General features: G+C 44.3%; 1 protein-coding gene across 1 annotated transcript in view; it reads right to left on the reverse strand.

Annotated features, from left to right (window-relative positions):
- Positions 1-1,997: 1,997 nt before the first annotated feature.
- Positions 1,998-17,341, reverse strand: part of ITGAL (integrin subunit alpha L) — a 71,448-nt gene continuing 56,104 nt past the window's right edge. The window contains exons 23-30 of the mRNA XM_060256636.1: positions 17,200-17,286; positions 15,647-15,722; positions 14,745-14,855; positions 11,603-11,689; positions 9,763-9,864; positions 7,979-8,071; positions 6,887-6,997; positions 1,998-2,247 (exon numbers count right to left, since the gene is read on the reverse strand). Coding sequence (XP_060112619.1) covers positions 2,113-2,247; positions 6,887-6,997; positions 7,979-8,071; positions 9,763-9,864; positions 11,603-11,689; positions 14,745-14,855; positions 15,647-15,722; positions 17,200-17,286 — 802 coding nt within the window. The 3' untranslated portion in view covers positions 1,998-2,112. The remainder of the gene's footprint in view (positions 2,248-6,886; positions 6,998-7,978; positions 8,072-9,762; positions 9,865-11,602; positions 11,690-14,744; positions 14,856-15,646; positions 15,723-17,199; positions 17,287-17,341) is intronic.

Genomic DNA, 17,341 nt, shown 5'->3' on the forward strand with positions numbered 1-17,341 from the left:
TCCGCAAGCTGTGGAGAGAGAGCACCACTGTTACAGTATGTCCATACAAAGCAGTGCCTGTCCTTTCCCCCGGGAGGCAGCAGAGACACACAAATGCATTAGTCCAGGGGTGGCCAACGGTAGCTCTCCAGATGTTTTTTGCCTACCACTCCCATCAGCCCCAGCCAGCATGGCCAATGGCTGGGGCTGATGGGAGTGGTAGGCAAAAAACATCTGGAGAGCTACCATTGGCCATCCCTGCATTAGTCCACAGCTCCTGCTTTCAACTCCTTCCCCCCCCCACCCCAATTTCTTCTCACATGCTGCATGTGGCATCTTCTGTTTCAAAGCACTGAATAAACAGGATTGGGGATACCATCCTACAGGTGAGACCTGGGGATCCTCCAAAATTACAGCTCCTCTCCACGTTACAGAGATCAGTTCCCCTGGAGAAAATGGATGCTTTGGAGAGTGGACTGTATGATAATGTACCCCACTGAGATCCCTGTCCTACCAAGGCTCCATCCTCAAATCTCCAGGAGTTTCCTGACCTGGAGCTGGCAACCCTACCCCGACCCTTGATGGTCAGGGGGGATCTGGCAGCACTAAAACGGGCTCCAGGGGTAACACTAGAAATGCATGAAATAACAATCCTGTTTTCTGCAACAGGGTGTACATATAAGATAATGAGTTAAAGCAGGGCTTTTTTTGAGTTCCAGCTGGCTTAGAGCCAGGGCGTGGCCTAATATGCAAATGAGTTCCTGCTGGGCTTTTTCTACACACACACACACAAAAGCCCAGAGTAAAAGTCCTCACTTGCTGCACTGAAGAAGTCCTTAGGTCAGATATCTTGACTGTGATTTGCGAGAGGGAAACGGGCTGCTTCCATTCTAGGACACTTTTGCATGGCTCAGCCATTCCTTTATTACAGTCAGCTGAAGTGTCACATTCTTCAGCACTATACTCCCCATGGAAATACTATTATATTACAGAACGTCACCTGCAGGAGCTTTACCAGGGCGACTGGAGCAGCTCCTGGCACTGGCTGGCACCGGAAATGATGTCACAGACAGACAAGCCTCTAGAAAAAGGAGGAGCTGAGTGACTCTATGGGCAGTTGGGTAACAACCCAAAAGCTGAGCAGGCTCCCTGGCTAAGACAAACAGGAGGCAAAGCCTTTGATGTTGCTTCCACCACCACAGAGGGAAGGAAGGCAGGTGGACTGTGGGGTGCTCTGGACAGTGTCTTATCCAGTGTCAGACCAGGAATAACCCCTGGGGGAGAGTTATGACGCAATAGCCACAGGGAGGAAAGTGTGTGTGCCCTAGTGGGAACAGGACTTGGCAGTGAGTAGGCAGAAGTCTGGAATCAAGGCTGTGCCTGCAGGCCCTAGGAAAGTGTGTGGGCATGGCATATTTTTAATTAAAGACACAATCAGCAAAAGTCCCGCTTCTTCCTGCATTTTTCTGTTTTACCCTTAAATAATTGCTTATTTGAGCGGACTTTGGAGGATGGTGGAAGACAGGAGGGCCTGGTGTGACTTGGTCCATGGGGTTGCAAAGAGTTGGACTCAACTATTAGGCTTGACATCTAATTAATTACTTCCAGTTCAGCTGCAGCGTTCCTGAACCAACAGCTAATCTTCCATTATTTGGGAGGAAGGAGGGGGGGGGACTTACATTGTGCTTTTCTCTTTGCAGCCAAAGACACTACACTCTTATTTCTTACTCTAGAATAATTACAGCTATTGTTTTAAAAAACGGCTTTAACGGCAAAGAGAAAATAAATAATTCACACATGCCTGCCCCACAAGAATCAATAATCCACCGCTCAGATTTGCTGGTCATGACTGAAAAGACAGACGTTAAGGTAGATGCAGAAGGGAAGGAGCCAGATTTAAAGGGGCAGTAGCCCTGAGAAATTTCAATAACGTTTTCTCTGTCTACCATAGACGAACTAGCATGGCATTTAAATTTAAGTATGTAAAAAACCTCAACACTACAGATCAATTTTTTTTTTAACAAAAGTCAGAAAATGGGGGGCAGCAACAGTTTGTCAACAATGCCATCTGGATTCTTTGTTAAAACCAGTGTCCGTTCCAGATCAAATGGCTAGTGTGGAAGCAGCCCCTGGTTATTTGCTCTCTACTTCTCCGTTCTGTGGGACTTTTTCTTCATCATCCTCCAGGCTGCCTTCTGCTGGGAACGCAGTCTCAGTTTCACCTGCATGGTCCATCTTGTCTTTATAATTACGCTTGAAAAATCCACACTATAGGCAATAGAGAAGGAAGACATCAGCAGCAGTTTGGGTAATATTTTAGGTCAGTCTCTGAGAGATCCCAACTTCAAATGCCTGTTCAGCCCATCTGAAGGTCTCTGGGTAATCCTGAACAATACAACCTAATGTAGCCTACTTGATTGTTGTAAGAGCACTCTGTAGACTGGGAAAATACTATAAATTGATAGTAAAGAGTACAGTCCTGCCCTTATTAAGTACATTTAAGTCCAGCTGATTACAAAGGAAAAGATACTTTCTCTCATTCATATCTATGGAACTTTTAAAAGCTCTATCACATGGGTGTCAAACATCTGGCCCAGGAGCCGAATCAGGCCCCCAGAGGGCTCCTATCAGGCCCCTGAGCAACTGACTGTCATCTGCTTCCTTCTCCCTCTCTTGCTTCCTTCTGCATCATTGCTTGCTTTGCTAGGCTTGCTCAATTGCACAGGAACTACAGAGCAAAATCTCTATTTTCTCCATTGGCTGAGGCTCCTCCCTTGGGGAGGAAAGGGGGGGGGGAGAGTTTGCTTTGCCAGGCTCAGCATAGCTACTGAGCCAGAGTTTCCTTTGTCCAGTTTCTTGGATTGCACGGGAGAGATACAAAGAAAGCACCTTTGAGACCAATGAGTGCTAATGTTTTAAGCATGTTTTAAGTTTTTTTAAAAATATATCTAATTGTGTTTGTCTGTGACCTTATACAGTTTATATATCTGCTGTCTAATCTTAAATAGGTATGCATATGGTCTAGCCCGACAAGGTCTTGTTTATGTCTGCTCCGGCCCTCATAACAAATGAGTTAGACACTTCTGTTCTGTCATACTGAATACTGTAAAATAAAGAGCATGGTTATCTAACAGCTTGGAGCCAAGCAAGTCTCTTCACAATGAAGTGGAATGGGAATCAGTGGGACTACATTGGGGGCGTGTGTGTGTGGAATCTTTACTACAACTGTCCTATCTTTCTACTCTGAATTAGATAGGGAAACAATATATACGATTACAAGACTCCGGATTGTACCATATTCTGTAACATAATATGCGAACCCGAGGCTCCGTGCCTGTCTTTGGATCGTGTTCTGGACTGTTTCAATGTTCTCAGCCTGGAGGAAATTAACAGGATCCTCTTGTCTGCATGCCCTACAACTTGTGATCTGGACCCTTGCCCCTCCTGGCTTATTAAAGCTTGCCAGAGGGAGCTCAGATATCCTGTAAGGGATATCATGAAGAGATCCCTGACGGAAGGGCATTTTCCAGCACCTCTTAAAGAGGCGGTGGCCCACCCTCTCCTGAAAAAATCAACACTGGATCCGGCCGAATTGGCACACTATTGGCCGGTCTCGAATTTACCCTTTTTGGGTAAACTCATTGAGAGGGCAGTGGCGTTGCAGTTACAGAGTTTTCTGGAGGATGCTTCCGTTCTCGATCCCCATCAGTCTGGCTTTCGCCCGGGTCACGGGACGGAGACAGTGCTTGTTGCTGTGGTGGATGACCTTCAGCGGCATTTGGACTGAGGCGGCTTGGCAGTACTGATGTTGTTAGACCTATCGGCAGCGTTCAATACGGTTGACCATCAGTTGCTGACTTGCCGTCTCGCCGACGCGGGGATTCAGGGGCTGGCCTTACAACGGCTTTCCTCTTTCCTCGATGGTCAGGGACAAAGGGTGGTGATTGGGGGTGAACTGTCCCGGAGGCACACGCTTGATTGCGGAGTGCCTCAGGGGGCAGTGCTTTCCCTGATGTTGTTCAACATCTACATGCGCCCCCTTGCCCAGATTGCCCAGAAGTATGGGTTGGGTTGTCACCAATATGATGAGTCTTTGCTGGGTTTAGTTTCAATCTACTCAGCTTGAGCTATCTAGCCATGGCTTGTAACGCCAGGTCCAAATTTTCTGGGACACAGTCAGGCCGTCCGTCCATGAGTAGATAGCCTAGGACCTGCCTACCTTAGGGACCATCTCTCCCCACATGTTCCCCAGAGAGTGCTTAGATCTGGTTCTCAAAATCTATTAATCCCCAAGCCGAAGGAGGCCCGTCTGAAGTCAACCAGGGACAGGGCCTTTTCGATTACAGCCCCTTGCTGGTGGAACAAGCTACCGGAAGAGGTGAGGGCCCTGCAGGACCTTGGGCAGTTCCGCAGGGCCTGTAAGACAGTCCTCTTCCAGTTGGCATATAACTGACCGGTACCCGAAAAACCCCAAAGGAAGGTTGTAGGATAGCACACTGTTAGATCGTTTTCTTGTTTTAACTGCTGTAAACTATTTAATGTATTTTAATATTCATTAATCTTAATGTTAGAACTTTATGTTGTGAGCCACCCTAAGCCGCCTCGATGGGGAGGGCGGGATATAAATCGAATAAAATGAAATGAAATGAAAAATGAAACAAGACAGAACATGTTCTGTGTAGTGAAAACCCTGACTATTCAGTCAAAATATATTTATGCCAGTTACTGGAGTCAGACAGAGTCATGTTTTTATCAGGACTGAGCTGACAGCAGCCACTCTTAAAATCCTTTTATAGCATTTTGATCCCACTTTTCCAGTAATATGGCTCACAACAACAGTCTAAATATACAAAATACACAAAAATCTAAATACACAAAAGACAGAAATCAGTCAGCATATGTACATAAGATTACCTGACAAAACCATTCCTGAAACATAATAAAAGCTTACTGGAGAGCTAACACATTGAGCATTAAATATTTTAAAACTTTTGAGTAGTTGTAGTGTGGGAGGAGGGTCTAGTCCTAAGCAGGCTTACTTAGAAGTAAATTCCACTTTATTCAATGGTGCTTACTCCCAGGAAAGTGCTCTTAGGATTGCAACTTCTGAGTCACAGAATAATAAGAGTTAGAAGAGTCCTCCAGGGTCATCTAGTTCAACCCCCTGCACAATGCAGGAAATTCAGAAATACCTCCCCCTAAGTTCACAGAATCAGCATTGCTGTCAGATGGCCACCTAGCCTCTGTTCAAAAACCTCCAAAGGAGAGCCCACCACTTCCCGAGGAAGCCTGTTCCACTGAGGAACAGCTCTAACCATCAGAAAGCTCTTCCTAATGTATAGTTGAAAGCTTTTCTGATTTAATTTCAACCTGTTGGTTCTTGCCTGACTTTCTCAGGCCACAGAAAGCAACTTGGCGCCATCCTCTCTATATGATAGCCCTTCGAATCATAGATGAAGCTTCCAGGATATCATCTGGTGGCTAAGGCTACTGTTGGAACTCTGGGTAGGGAAATTTCTAGAGTCCTGGAGGTGGAACCCAGAGTATATGGGTTTGGGGAAGGGAGAGACCTCAGCAGGCAATAATACCATAAAGTCCACCCTCCAAAGCAGCCATTTTCTCAAAGGAATGCCAGGCCTGCCAATGTAGCAGGAGACCTCCTCACATCCCTGTGCTTTGCCTACTGGTGCCTGAGGTGCCAGCAGAAGAAATGGAGTGTGCTCCAGCTTGCATTGACTTCACTTCCAGTAAAAACTACTAGTAGATGATGCAGAATTTATGAATTCTACAAATTTTGCAAATTCTAGAGTGTCTACTGATGTCACTTCTGGTTTTTACAGGAAGTGATGTCAATATGCCAGTGTGACACCAGCACACCAGGCCCTCCCTCCCAATTTCTCTCGGGGGTTGCTGGCTGTGGCCTGGCAACCCTAGAAATTGATCTCTCTAGTCTAGATATCAATTTAATTTGGGGAAATCTCCAGGCTGTACCTGGGTTGCCAACTTCAGCTTGGGAAGTTCCTGGAGATTTGTAATCATAGGGAGGGATGGTGGCTCAGTGGTAGAGCATCTGCTTGGGAAGCAGAAGGTCCCAGGTTCAATCCCTGGCATTTCAATCCCTGGCATCAATCCCAGGCAAATAGGTGTGAAAAGCCTCAGCTTGAGACCCTGGAGAGCCGCTGCCAGTCTGAGAAGACAATACTGACTTTGATGGACCAAAGGTCTGATTCAGTATAAGGCAGCTTCATATGTTCATATGACAATCAGTGCCCAGGAGGAGAGGAAACTCAGAAAGGATGTGATGTCATGGAGTGGTGGAAAACAGGAGGTGGGGGTGGGGGAAATCCCTTGTTTCCGCCAGGAGGCCAGAAATCCTGCATCTCCTTCAGGGGAGCTGTAGTCTGGAGACCAGTTGCAATTCTGGAACAATTCCAGGCCCCACCTGGATGTTGGCAACTCTAAATCAAGGACAAGGTTCAGCAGGAACTCTATACAATTTCAGTGGCTGAAACAGCTGTCAAAAGTTCTCATAGTGCAGCATTCTCTGAGGGCTTTTTTTTTTTGAGCAAGAACACACAGGAATGCAGTTCTGGTTGGCTTGGCATCAGGGGGTGTGGCCTAATATGGAAATGAGTTCCTGCTGGGATTTATCTACCAAAAAAGCCCTGCTCTGAGCCTTGAAACAGATTTTCCACATCAGAGATAACCGGATCAAACACTAACAGAGCTTGGAAAACGTAAAATTTTACACAGTATTGTGGAGACCTTATGGCTATGATCCATCATAACATTAAAGTAATTAAACTGTATATTTTATTTTTTCAAACCCTATTTTTATTCAAGTCCTCCAAAGCAGCTGACCTTCCAGGTCTTAACCCTGGGCTTCCAAAACACATGTGATTCTTACCTTGTAAAGTCCCACAATGATGAGAATAAGCAAGAAAAGGCCTCCTACAGCGCTGCCTATAATAATAGGGAGATAATTCATCACGTAAATCATATCTACCTTTGTCGTGACCTATGTGGAAAGACAGAGAAGGGACACAAATCACCAGTCATGTTGGGAGCAGTCTGAGGTGGACAGCCTGGCTCTAGGCATAATTAATATTTACAACATTCACAAATCAGTGTTACATTCAACATCAACAAACTGATAGCTTCCCTAAAGAGAGGGAAAAGAAGAAAAAAAATTAAATCAGCAAAAATACTTCTCTCATGCTTTCTCTAGACAGCAATGAACATACAAAAGATGTCCTTGGTTTGATCTATTCAGCACTGTCTGCTGGGAATGGCAATGGCTTTTCAGGGGCTCACACAAACAGAAACGTCCTGCTATCGTGATGTTTTAATTGGAGATATCACAGCTAGAGCATGCCTTTACATGCTGGTCACAGATTCCAGCTCAGAACCACAGCCCCCTCCCTTCTAGCAGAAGTGATCTAATCCAAGATAGCACTAGTGAGACTTATTGCTCTGTAGATTTCTTATTCAATATCACCCACTTTCCCACCCACATAATATTAAATATATATTTAATCTATTCATTTACTTAATATTCCAAACCAGGGGTGGCCAAACCTAATATCAAGCAAAGCAAAGCTTTCCCCATTGCATAGTAATGCTTTGCTGATTGGCTAGATACTGTAGCTATAGGGGACATTATAGCTATAGAAGGCTGCAACCAGGTAAAATCTATAACCATGTATTCATTGTAATTTTTCCATGAGATTCTCTGAATTTTATAACCATGTATTAGCAATATAAATTGTCATGCATCTAAGGACTTTCAGTCTGATGTTCTCTGTTCTCTATGGGTATTTTCCCAGAGTCTTGGTGAATGATCCCCTCTTGCAAATTTGGGCTGCGGCCTATAAACCACAGAGGTTAACACTTTGGCTCACAAAATACTCCTGGCAGATGGAATGTCATGAACCAATGTTGCAAACTGCATGAATACACTTGCAGTAAATGAAAAAAGGGCATCTGCTTATTCTGCTACCTGAGACTGGGCATATTTGTCATACTGATTGAAGTATCTTCTGGTGTCAAACGTGAGCCATGAGGCTGTGCAGAAGCTGGACTGAGAGAATTGCTGGCAGAATGAAAAACAACAACAAGAAGCTTTAGATCACACTGGACAATAAAATTCACATCCAGAAATCCCCAGCTTCCTTTCCAAGTAAGAGACATGCTTCTAGGTGGTCACTGTTGCAACAGCTGATTTAAAAATAGGCTGGACATGCACATGGGCCTCTACCAGGGCCAGGTCTTTCTCAGTCCAGGCCCCAAGCTGGTGGAATCAGCTCCCTATGGAGATCCAGGCCCTACCTGGCTTGCTAGCCTTTTGTAGAGCCTGCAAAACCGAGCAGTTCCGCCAGGTTTTGGGGTGAAGCGGTGGGCATCTATTCATTACATCGGTTGGCCTCCCCTGCTGTATTATCCTACTGTGCTGTTTTGCTGCATTGTATTGTAATGCCATCTGGTCCTGCTGAACTATTCTGTTGGACGGTATATTGAAATTGGTTCTACTGTAATGCTGTTTTATTGTTATGTTGATTTTACTACTCATGTTGTACTCCGCCCTGAGCCCCTTTAGGGAACGGGTGGAATATAAATAAACAGATAATAATAATAATAATGGGAAACCCACTGGTAGCACTCTGTATATTAATTGCAAGCATAAGCATAGAAAAGTACTGGGCCTGCAGGCTTGGAATTTCTTTCCATTGTAGTCCCCATGCTAAATACGTTGCCTTTCTGGTCTTAAATTTTTGGAAGGGGGACCTGGAGACCTCCTGGAATTACAACTGATCTCCAGACAACAGGGATCTGTGTGGAATACTGTGTGCAATTCTGGTCACCGCAGCTCAAAAAGGATATTATAGCATTGGAAAAAGTCCAGAAAAGGGCAACCAGAATGATTAAAGGGTAGGAACACTTTCCCTATGAAGAAAGGTTAAAACGCTTGGGACTCTTTAGCTTGGAGAAACGTCGACTGCGGGGTGACATGATAGAGGTTTACAAGATTATGCATGGGATGAAGAAAGTAGAGAAAGAAGTACTTTTCTCCCTTTCTCACAAAACAAGAACTCATGGGCATTCAATGAAATTGCTGAGCAGTCAGGTTAAAATGGATAGAAGGAATTACTTCTTCACCCAAAGGGTGATTAACATGTGGAATTCACTGCCACAGGAGGTGGTGGTGGCTACAAGCATAGCCAGCTTCAAGAGGGGGTTAGATAAAAATATGGAGCAGAGGTCCATCAGTGGCTATTAGTCACAGTATGTGTGTGTGTGTGTGTGTGTATTGGCCACTGTGTGACACAGAGTGTTGGACTGGATGGGCCATTGTCCTGATCCAACATGGCTTCTCTTATGTTCTTATGATCATTTCCCCTGGTGAAAATCGCAGCTTTGGAGAATGGACTCTAGGGCATTATGGCACACGGAGGGTCCCCCCTCCCCACGCTCCACCCCCCAAATCTCCACAAATCTCCAAACCGAGGTGGCAACCCTACCAGTGTAAGCCCATGCTAGATAGGAGTTGGTTTCCCCCCATGAGTTACCCTTTCCCAGGGCTTTCTTTGTAGCTGGAACTCCTTTGCATACTAGGCCACACACCCCTGATGTAGCCAATCCTCCAAGAGCTTACAGGGCTCTTAGTACAGGGCCTACTGTAAGCTTCAGGAGGATTGGCTACATCAACAGTGTGTGGCCTAATATGCAAAGGAGTTGTGCTACAAAAAAAGCCCTGCCCTTTCCAGATTATTCAGAAATCTTTACCTCAATTTTGCTCGTAGAATACACTGTTCCAGTAACATTGATAACACAGGAATTTAGCTGTCCGAGGCTACATTGATAGATGTGGTATTTGTGAAGAGCACACTGGTAGAAAGAAAACAGAGGTATTAAGGAAAGTGTATATCCACACTCCAAAGTGTTATTTTTAGGACAACCTCCAGAAAGTGGTTGGAGATTTCCTGGGATTACAATTTATCCCCAGGTTATAGATATTAGTTCACCTGGAGAAAATTACTGCTTTGGAAAGCAGACTCTGGCATCCTACCCTGCTGAAGTCATACCTTCCCAAACCCCACCCTCTTCAGGCTTTACCCCCAAAATCTCCACATATCTCCGAACCCAGAGCTGCCAACACTAGTTATTTTCCAAGAATAGCTATTTCTGAGTGAATATTTCATTTTTATCCCATTTAATTTACTGCCACTTAATGACTGCACCCCCATGAAAAATAAGGGTAAACTTTGTGCAGGTTGGCAGAGATTACTTCTTGCTGCTGTCCCCAAAGCAAGGCCACTCAGGAACAAGAGGAATCAGACTTGGATATCCTGGTATCAAATAACCTCAAGAACAAAGTAATTAATAACCAATAAAGTTATGCAGCTGCTCAAGAATTCCAGAGTTAACTGTACAGTTTACTCATAAAAGTGAAGTTGTTAGGTAGGTACAATTTTTAAAAAGATAGCTTTCCACTACTCTTAAAGATAGGCACTGTTCAGCATGAATTGTAGAACTGTAAACACATTGGGGAGGAGCGGTGGCTCAGTGGTAGAGCATCTGCGTGGTAAGCAGAAAGTCCCAAGTTCAATCCCCGGTATCTCCAACTAAAAAAGGTCCAGGAAAATAGGCATGAAAAACCTCGGCTTGAGACCCTGGAGAGCCGCTGCCAATCTGAGTAGACAATACTGACTTTGATGGACCCAGGGTCTGATTCAATATAAGGCAGCTTCATATGTTCATATATGTTCATTATCTCAGCGATTTAAACTTGAGCAGGAAGGAACCAAAGCACGGAGAATATGCACTCCAGTCATCCAGCACACTGAAGCAACTAGATTCCCGATTAAGTAGGAGACGCATATTGTCGAAAGAAGAGGGACCTCAGTGCCCTGGAGGGAGCATTCTAAGGGATGGAAGCTTACAGCAGGTAAGCCTGTCTGGGATCAGTAGCCACTTGGCCCTGAACATGATGCTGCTGATCTTTTCCAAAATGTCTCCAAGGACTGCCAATTTCTAAAACCCTTTAAAATGTCTTCAAGACCCCGAGGTTTTTCAGAGGTGACTGAATCAAGAGTGCTCTTAGGGGCCAACTGCCCACTGAATCCACAGCTATGGCTGCCACCTTCCTTCCCAAATTTCCACTCCACTGCCATATTCTGAAGAAGCCATATTGGGCATTCTCAGCTGACTGCTCTGTGTTTAAAGACCTGGAGAAGGAAATGCAGGGCTTCTTTTTTGTAGCAGGGACTCCTTTGCACATCAGGCCACACACTCCTGATGTAGTCAATCCTCCTAGAGCTCACAACAGGCCCTGTAAGAAGAGCCCTGTAAGCTCTTGGAGGATTGGCTACATCAGGGGTGTGTGGCCTAATATGCAAAGGAGTCCCTGCTACAAAAAAAGCCCTGAGTAAATGGTTGTTGATTGCTCAATTCCTGGGTGGAAGACATGAGGGACATTAAGGCATGGGAAACAGCAGAGGCTGACCCCTCAACTGGACTTGCCTGGAGGACACCACCTTATTGTGTTTCGTCACAGAACTGTCCCTTGGGGTACATTACTTTTTCCCCTTGCGACAGTATCAGCTCCCATACTGAGATCATCTACCTCGGTTAGCTGAGGATGGTCCTTAATGGACTTTGTCCTTTCTGTGCCATTGTCCAGTGGAATAAGTTCACACATCACAAAGGGTTCCTAGGGAGAGGAGAATTATTTCTTATTAATTTGTTTTCTATCCTGCCCTCCCCACAAGTGGGCTCAGGGCGGTTTACAGCATATGAGTTATAACGGAGAAACCATGTTAGGGTTTTTAAAAACATTAATTAAAATCACAATAAAGAAGAAGAAGAAGAAGAATTGCAGATTTATATCCCGCCCTTCTCCCTGAATCAGAGACTCAGAGCGGCTTACAATCTCCTTTATCTTCTCCCCTCACAACAGACACCCTGTGAGGTGGGTGGGGCTGGAGAGGGGTCTCACAGCAGCTGCCCTTTCAAGGACAACCTCTGCCAGAGCTATGGCTGACCCAAGGCCATTCCAGCAGGTGAAAGTGGAGGAGTGGGGAATCAAACCCGGTTCTCCCAGATAAGAGTCCGCACACTTAACCACTACACCAAACTGGCTCTGAACAATAATAAATATGGCATTCTGGGAAAAGATCATACTATCTTGGTCCAGTTTCAGATTTTCCTGGATATGGCCTGATCCATGGGTTCCCAAGTGCAGGATCTTGTGCACGTCTTCATTTCTATCTCTTTGTTCATATTTGTATAAGGTGAAAAAACAAAAATCTTCACAGTCATGATTCTTTTGCATAAAATGGCTGACCGTAGGAGCTTCAATCACATGGGTCCTAAGTCTGCTCCTGTGTTCCAGAATACGTACTCTAAGGGCTCGAGTAGTGCTGCCAGCATACCTTAGGCCACACCCACAGATGATCAAATACACGACACAGCGGGTAGCACATGTAGAGTAATGATTTAGAACAAATGGTCTAGTCTTTTCAGCAAAATAATACTCTTTGACATTCATAGATAAATGACAAATTGCACACCTTTTACAATCAAAGTGCCCTTTAAGAGTATGGTTGACCGACTGGTATTCTCTAGATCTTACCAATTTATCCCTAATGGAATAAGTGCGACGCAATCCTATTTGTGGTGGCATTTCACAACCTCCAATATCACTTACAATGTGCCAATGCTTCCTTACCACATTACAAATTTTGTAAAAGGTGTGCAATTTGTTATTTATCTATGAATGTCAAAGAGTATTATTCCGCTGTGGGTGTGGCCTAAGGTATGCTGGCAGCACTACTCGAGCCCTTAGAGTACGTATTCTGGAACACAGCAGCAGACTTAGGAACCATGTGATTGAAGCGCCTATGGTCAGCCATTTTATGCAAAAGAATCATGACTGTGAAGATTTTTGTTTTTTCACCTTATACAAATATGAACGAACAGATAGAAATGAAGATGTGCACAAGATCCTGCTGCAAAAAGAGGCATACTGGATACACCAGTTGAATTGCATTTCTCTATATGGACTGAATATGACCAATGATTTGACATGCTTTTTATGAATGGTCTTCTTTATAATATTATGAGTGCTGTGAATAATTTGCCTGTGTGATAACGTATTTTTGTATAAATTATGGGATTTGACATTCTTTGTATGGAATATTTTGTATGTTGTATCTGCTGTGATATAGTTTGCGGTGTTTGTGTCTTTTAGCATGTTGCATTAGAAATATGTTACTTTACCTTTAAGAGTGTTGTGTAATGGCAGCTGTAAATAAGATGTTTGCCTTTTTAAATATGTTAGCTGCACCATTAGGGTGCGCAAGAAGCCACATACTGAACTATAGCCGATGTGAAATTGCTGCTTTTTTGAAAATTGTGTAAATAATCTATATACTTGAATCAATATGTAAGTATGATATATTTTTTCACTGGAAGAGGGTTGGTGGTGTCTGAATGTCCTTCTGAAATTTTTTGTATAATATTTTCTTTTGTTAGTGGTCCCAGGTCTGACGAAGACTGGAAAGAAACAAGTACTTAATCGATTGGCTTGTCACCACACTACTTTGGGACTTGAATGTACATGTTTTGGACATTTGGACTGATTTCTATATACTTCTTTGTAAATTGGTCACTAGCTTGCATTTTTTGTTGTGTTAGCTAAAAGCCTGGCAGAATAGCTCTGTTTTGCAGGCCCTGCGGAATTGTAGAAGACTCTGCAGGGCCCTGATCTCTGTTGGGAGCTCATTCCACCAGGTCGAGGTCAGAGTTGAAAACACTCTGGCCCGAACTGAGGCTAAACAGATGTCTTTTGGGCCAGGGATTGCCAGTAGATGTCGATCGGCTGAATATAGGGTCCTTCTGTTATCTATCTGGCCACATGTAAACTGTAGATTACAAATGGAAGACCTGCAAGGAGTTGTGAGGGGCATCTCATTTTCTCCTCCTTCCTTTCCTTGAAAGCCCCCATATCTTCTCCCTTTCTCTTGCTACCTTCTCTCTATTCCACCCACCAGCCTACCTACTCTTCTTTCTGCCTCCCCAACTTCAGCTACTATACCTATGATCTAATTTGTACCCTGCCTTCCTCCACAATGGGGATCCAAAGCTGCTTATATAATTCCCCTGTCCTTCATTTTATCCTCACAATAACCCTGTGAGGTAAGTTAGTGTGTAATGGTCCAAGATCACCCAGTGAGTGTCAACAGCAGAGTGGTGATTCAGACTTGGGTCTCCTAATCTGGAATTCTAACCACAACATCACACTGGCTTTTGGGGAGATGCTGCTGTTGAACAGTCACAAGCATATAGTCTTGGGTGAGTCATAAAGGTCACAAGGTATCAAGTCACGTCCGTTTTTGATTTCCTTGCACTTTTTAAAAAAGACCAAAGGAGAAGAAAATCGCGAAATACGAAATCATTCATCAGTAAATGCAAGGGGAGACTCCTGCTCTGTACTGACAGAAACCAAGGCTTGAAGGCTGGCATTAATGTGTGGTCGCTTAGCAACAAGAACACTTGTTTCTTAAAGCTACAGGCACTGCTTCTATTGTTTTATGGGGGTTAACCCCTCAATGTATATATTTTTTAAAGATTTCAGATTTTTCTGCAAAGCTAGGGCATTTTTCAGATTCATAGAAAGATCTATCTTGTCTGTTCCTAGCTCGATGGGGTGGTGGCTTTCCACCAAACATCCAGCTGACATCCAGATCCCTCTGTATAATACTTACAGCCTGGACACTATTAACTTCCCATATCAGCCCAGCAGTCAATGTGGTTGGCACTTTCACAAACACTGTCACTGCAGCAGGTGGGAAATCACCCAGGGGCACATTTTTCACCTGGAGGGAGAAGGAGCAAGAGGCTGAGGGGATGGCAGGTTATTTTTCAAGGAATAAAAGGCCAAAGATGAACGTTTGCACTACTCAAGACAATCCTTCTCTAGGACCAGCTACACACAACTGAAACAGGTTCTGCAGAATGCAATATAGCCCTATATTCCCCATAAAAGCACAGCAATGCCCATTCCCAGAGGTAAAATCCTATGAGCAAAACATGAACCTCTTTCTGTTGCAGAGCAGGAAATAAATCCACCCACTAGAATTGTTTAGTTACTAAAGTCCAGCACTGTAACTAATGATTTTGGATCCATATGAAAATTTGCTATTTCTCCCTAAAAACAAACCCTGTTTCTAAGCTTTCCTGGGGTTAGCTATCTATCTGGCTCCTGCACATGAAACAGAAGTGACACAAATGGACTTCAGGCAGACCCAGTAAAGCAATCTCTAAATCTGTTTCTATTTTCACTAATAATACAGAACCTCTTTATTTCCATAGACATCTGTCCACACAATCTGTCCCCAGCCTCCTTAGCTCTCCTGTTCAAAGCCTGTGAAACCTATATAATAACTTAACAAAGGCCAACCAGCTCCAGTAGCCAGAGCTTCATAGGAAGGAAAAACTGGACTTTCCAAGTCCTAATTGATTAGAAGCAGAACAGAGAAGACTGGCAAGAAAGTTTACAAAAGAGAAAGCTGGAACCCAGGTAAGATGTTTCCTGATCATTTCAGATCCTGAATATTCTAAACTTGTTTTTTTGCATGGCCTTGCAGGCTCTCTCTCTCTCACTCACTTCATAGATGTGCGTCACCGTCTTGTTTTCCTGATGGACAGAACTGAAGTTAATGTACTGTATGGATGTCTCCAAGCTGTATTAGAAAAAGAATAAACACAAAAATGAAAAGGGCAAGACACTGAGGCAGGGTGAGCTCACCCCCATTATTTCAGCAACAAGAGAACCAGCACGGTGTAGTAGTTAAGAGTGACGGACTCTAATCTGGAGAATTGGGTTCAATTCTGAACTCCTCCACATGAAGTCAGCTGGGTGACCTTGGGTCAATCACAGCTCTCAGAGTTCTCCTAGCCCCCCCCCCCCCAATAAGTTTAGCTCGCCACCTAGTGATGCATAGCACTAAAGGAGTTAGAATGTAAAGGCTGCTAGATCATCTTTGGGTCTCCTGGCTATACCAGACACAATGCTAGAAAATAAATTATTATTAGCAACAATGAATGGGACAATTTGCCACTGGACATCTTCCAATAACTCCACTGTAGTCACTGTCACAGTTCTAGCTAAAAAAAGGAAGGGGGGAATAAGCCTGAACTTGTTACCAGGGGGAAACTTTTTCTTCTTTGCAAGTATGCCATGCATGGCTTTTTTTGTAGCAGGACCTCCTTTGCATATTAGGCCACACACCCCTGATGTAGCCAATCCTCCAAGAGCTTAGAGGGCTCTTAGTACAGGGCCTACTGTAAGCTCCAGGAGGATTAGCTACATCAGGGGTGTGTGGCCTAATATGCAAAGGAGTTCCTGCTACAAAAAAAGCCCTGAATGGAACATCAGTGGCAGGGGATCTGGCATGGGGTGGGGGGGAGAGAGCTGGAGGCCAGCTATCGCCAACCACAGTTACATTAGACCACCCCAGGCCCTAATTCTCATCTCCCCTTTTCCTTGCCAGTAAGATTTTCTGATAACATTCCAAATTCTCAAGCCTCTGCCCCACAGAAACGTCACAGGCTGCACCTCCTGCGTTTCAGAGTCTTTCAACTCAACTGCTTATAATTTTTCCTCTCTATCCACGTGATTACACACACAGATCCAATTGAGGATTACACTATGTGGCGTCTGACCTTGAGAGTTTATACCATAATAAACCTATTAATCCTTAAATTGACACAAGGTGATTTTGTTGCAACAGTGCCCTCTTGCTGCTTCTGCTAGGACACGAGGAAAAGACAAATGGGTGGAGAACACAGGTCTCTTCTTCCCCTTCCCATCCCTACAACAACTGTGATTCACCCAAGTGTTGCTCTCTAACTTTCAAACCTACTTTCATAGCAGCAAGGGCTAGAAACTTAACTTTAAAACATACAAATGAAAGCTAAGGCTTTGGATCCCAAGGACTCCATTCTGTTAAGTGAGGGAATCAGTGGATCCATCTTGGCAGAGGACAGTCGCTGGGTTCAGTCCAAGATGTTTAGGCTGATGAATTCTGCACCCATTTCCAGATTCTACACTTGTGTGACACTTACATGGAACTGTACAAAAGACAGCTATGGCCCAGAACTTCCCTTAGCTCTAGAAGAAAGTGGGAGTGGAGGGTGCAAAGGCACCGATTCTCTTACCCTTTGACCATGATGTTGATGGGGTACTGGACAGGGATGCTGAGAGTGTCCACGTTGTTGTTAAGGGTGTCATTCCTCTCATTATCACTGCAAGACAGACCGCCAAACAGATGTCAAGTTTGTTTGTTTTTTTAACTAAGGT

Source organism: Heteronotia binoei, chromosome 15 (assembly GCF_032191835.1).
Source record: "Heteronotia binoei isolate CCM8104 ecotype False Entrance Well chromosome 15, APGP_CSIRO_Hbin_v1, whole genome shotgun sequence".
Classification (NCBI taxonomy): Eukaryota; Metazoa; Chordata; class Lepidosauria; order Squamata; family Gekkonidae; genus Heteronotia; species Heteronotia binoei.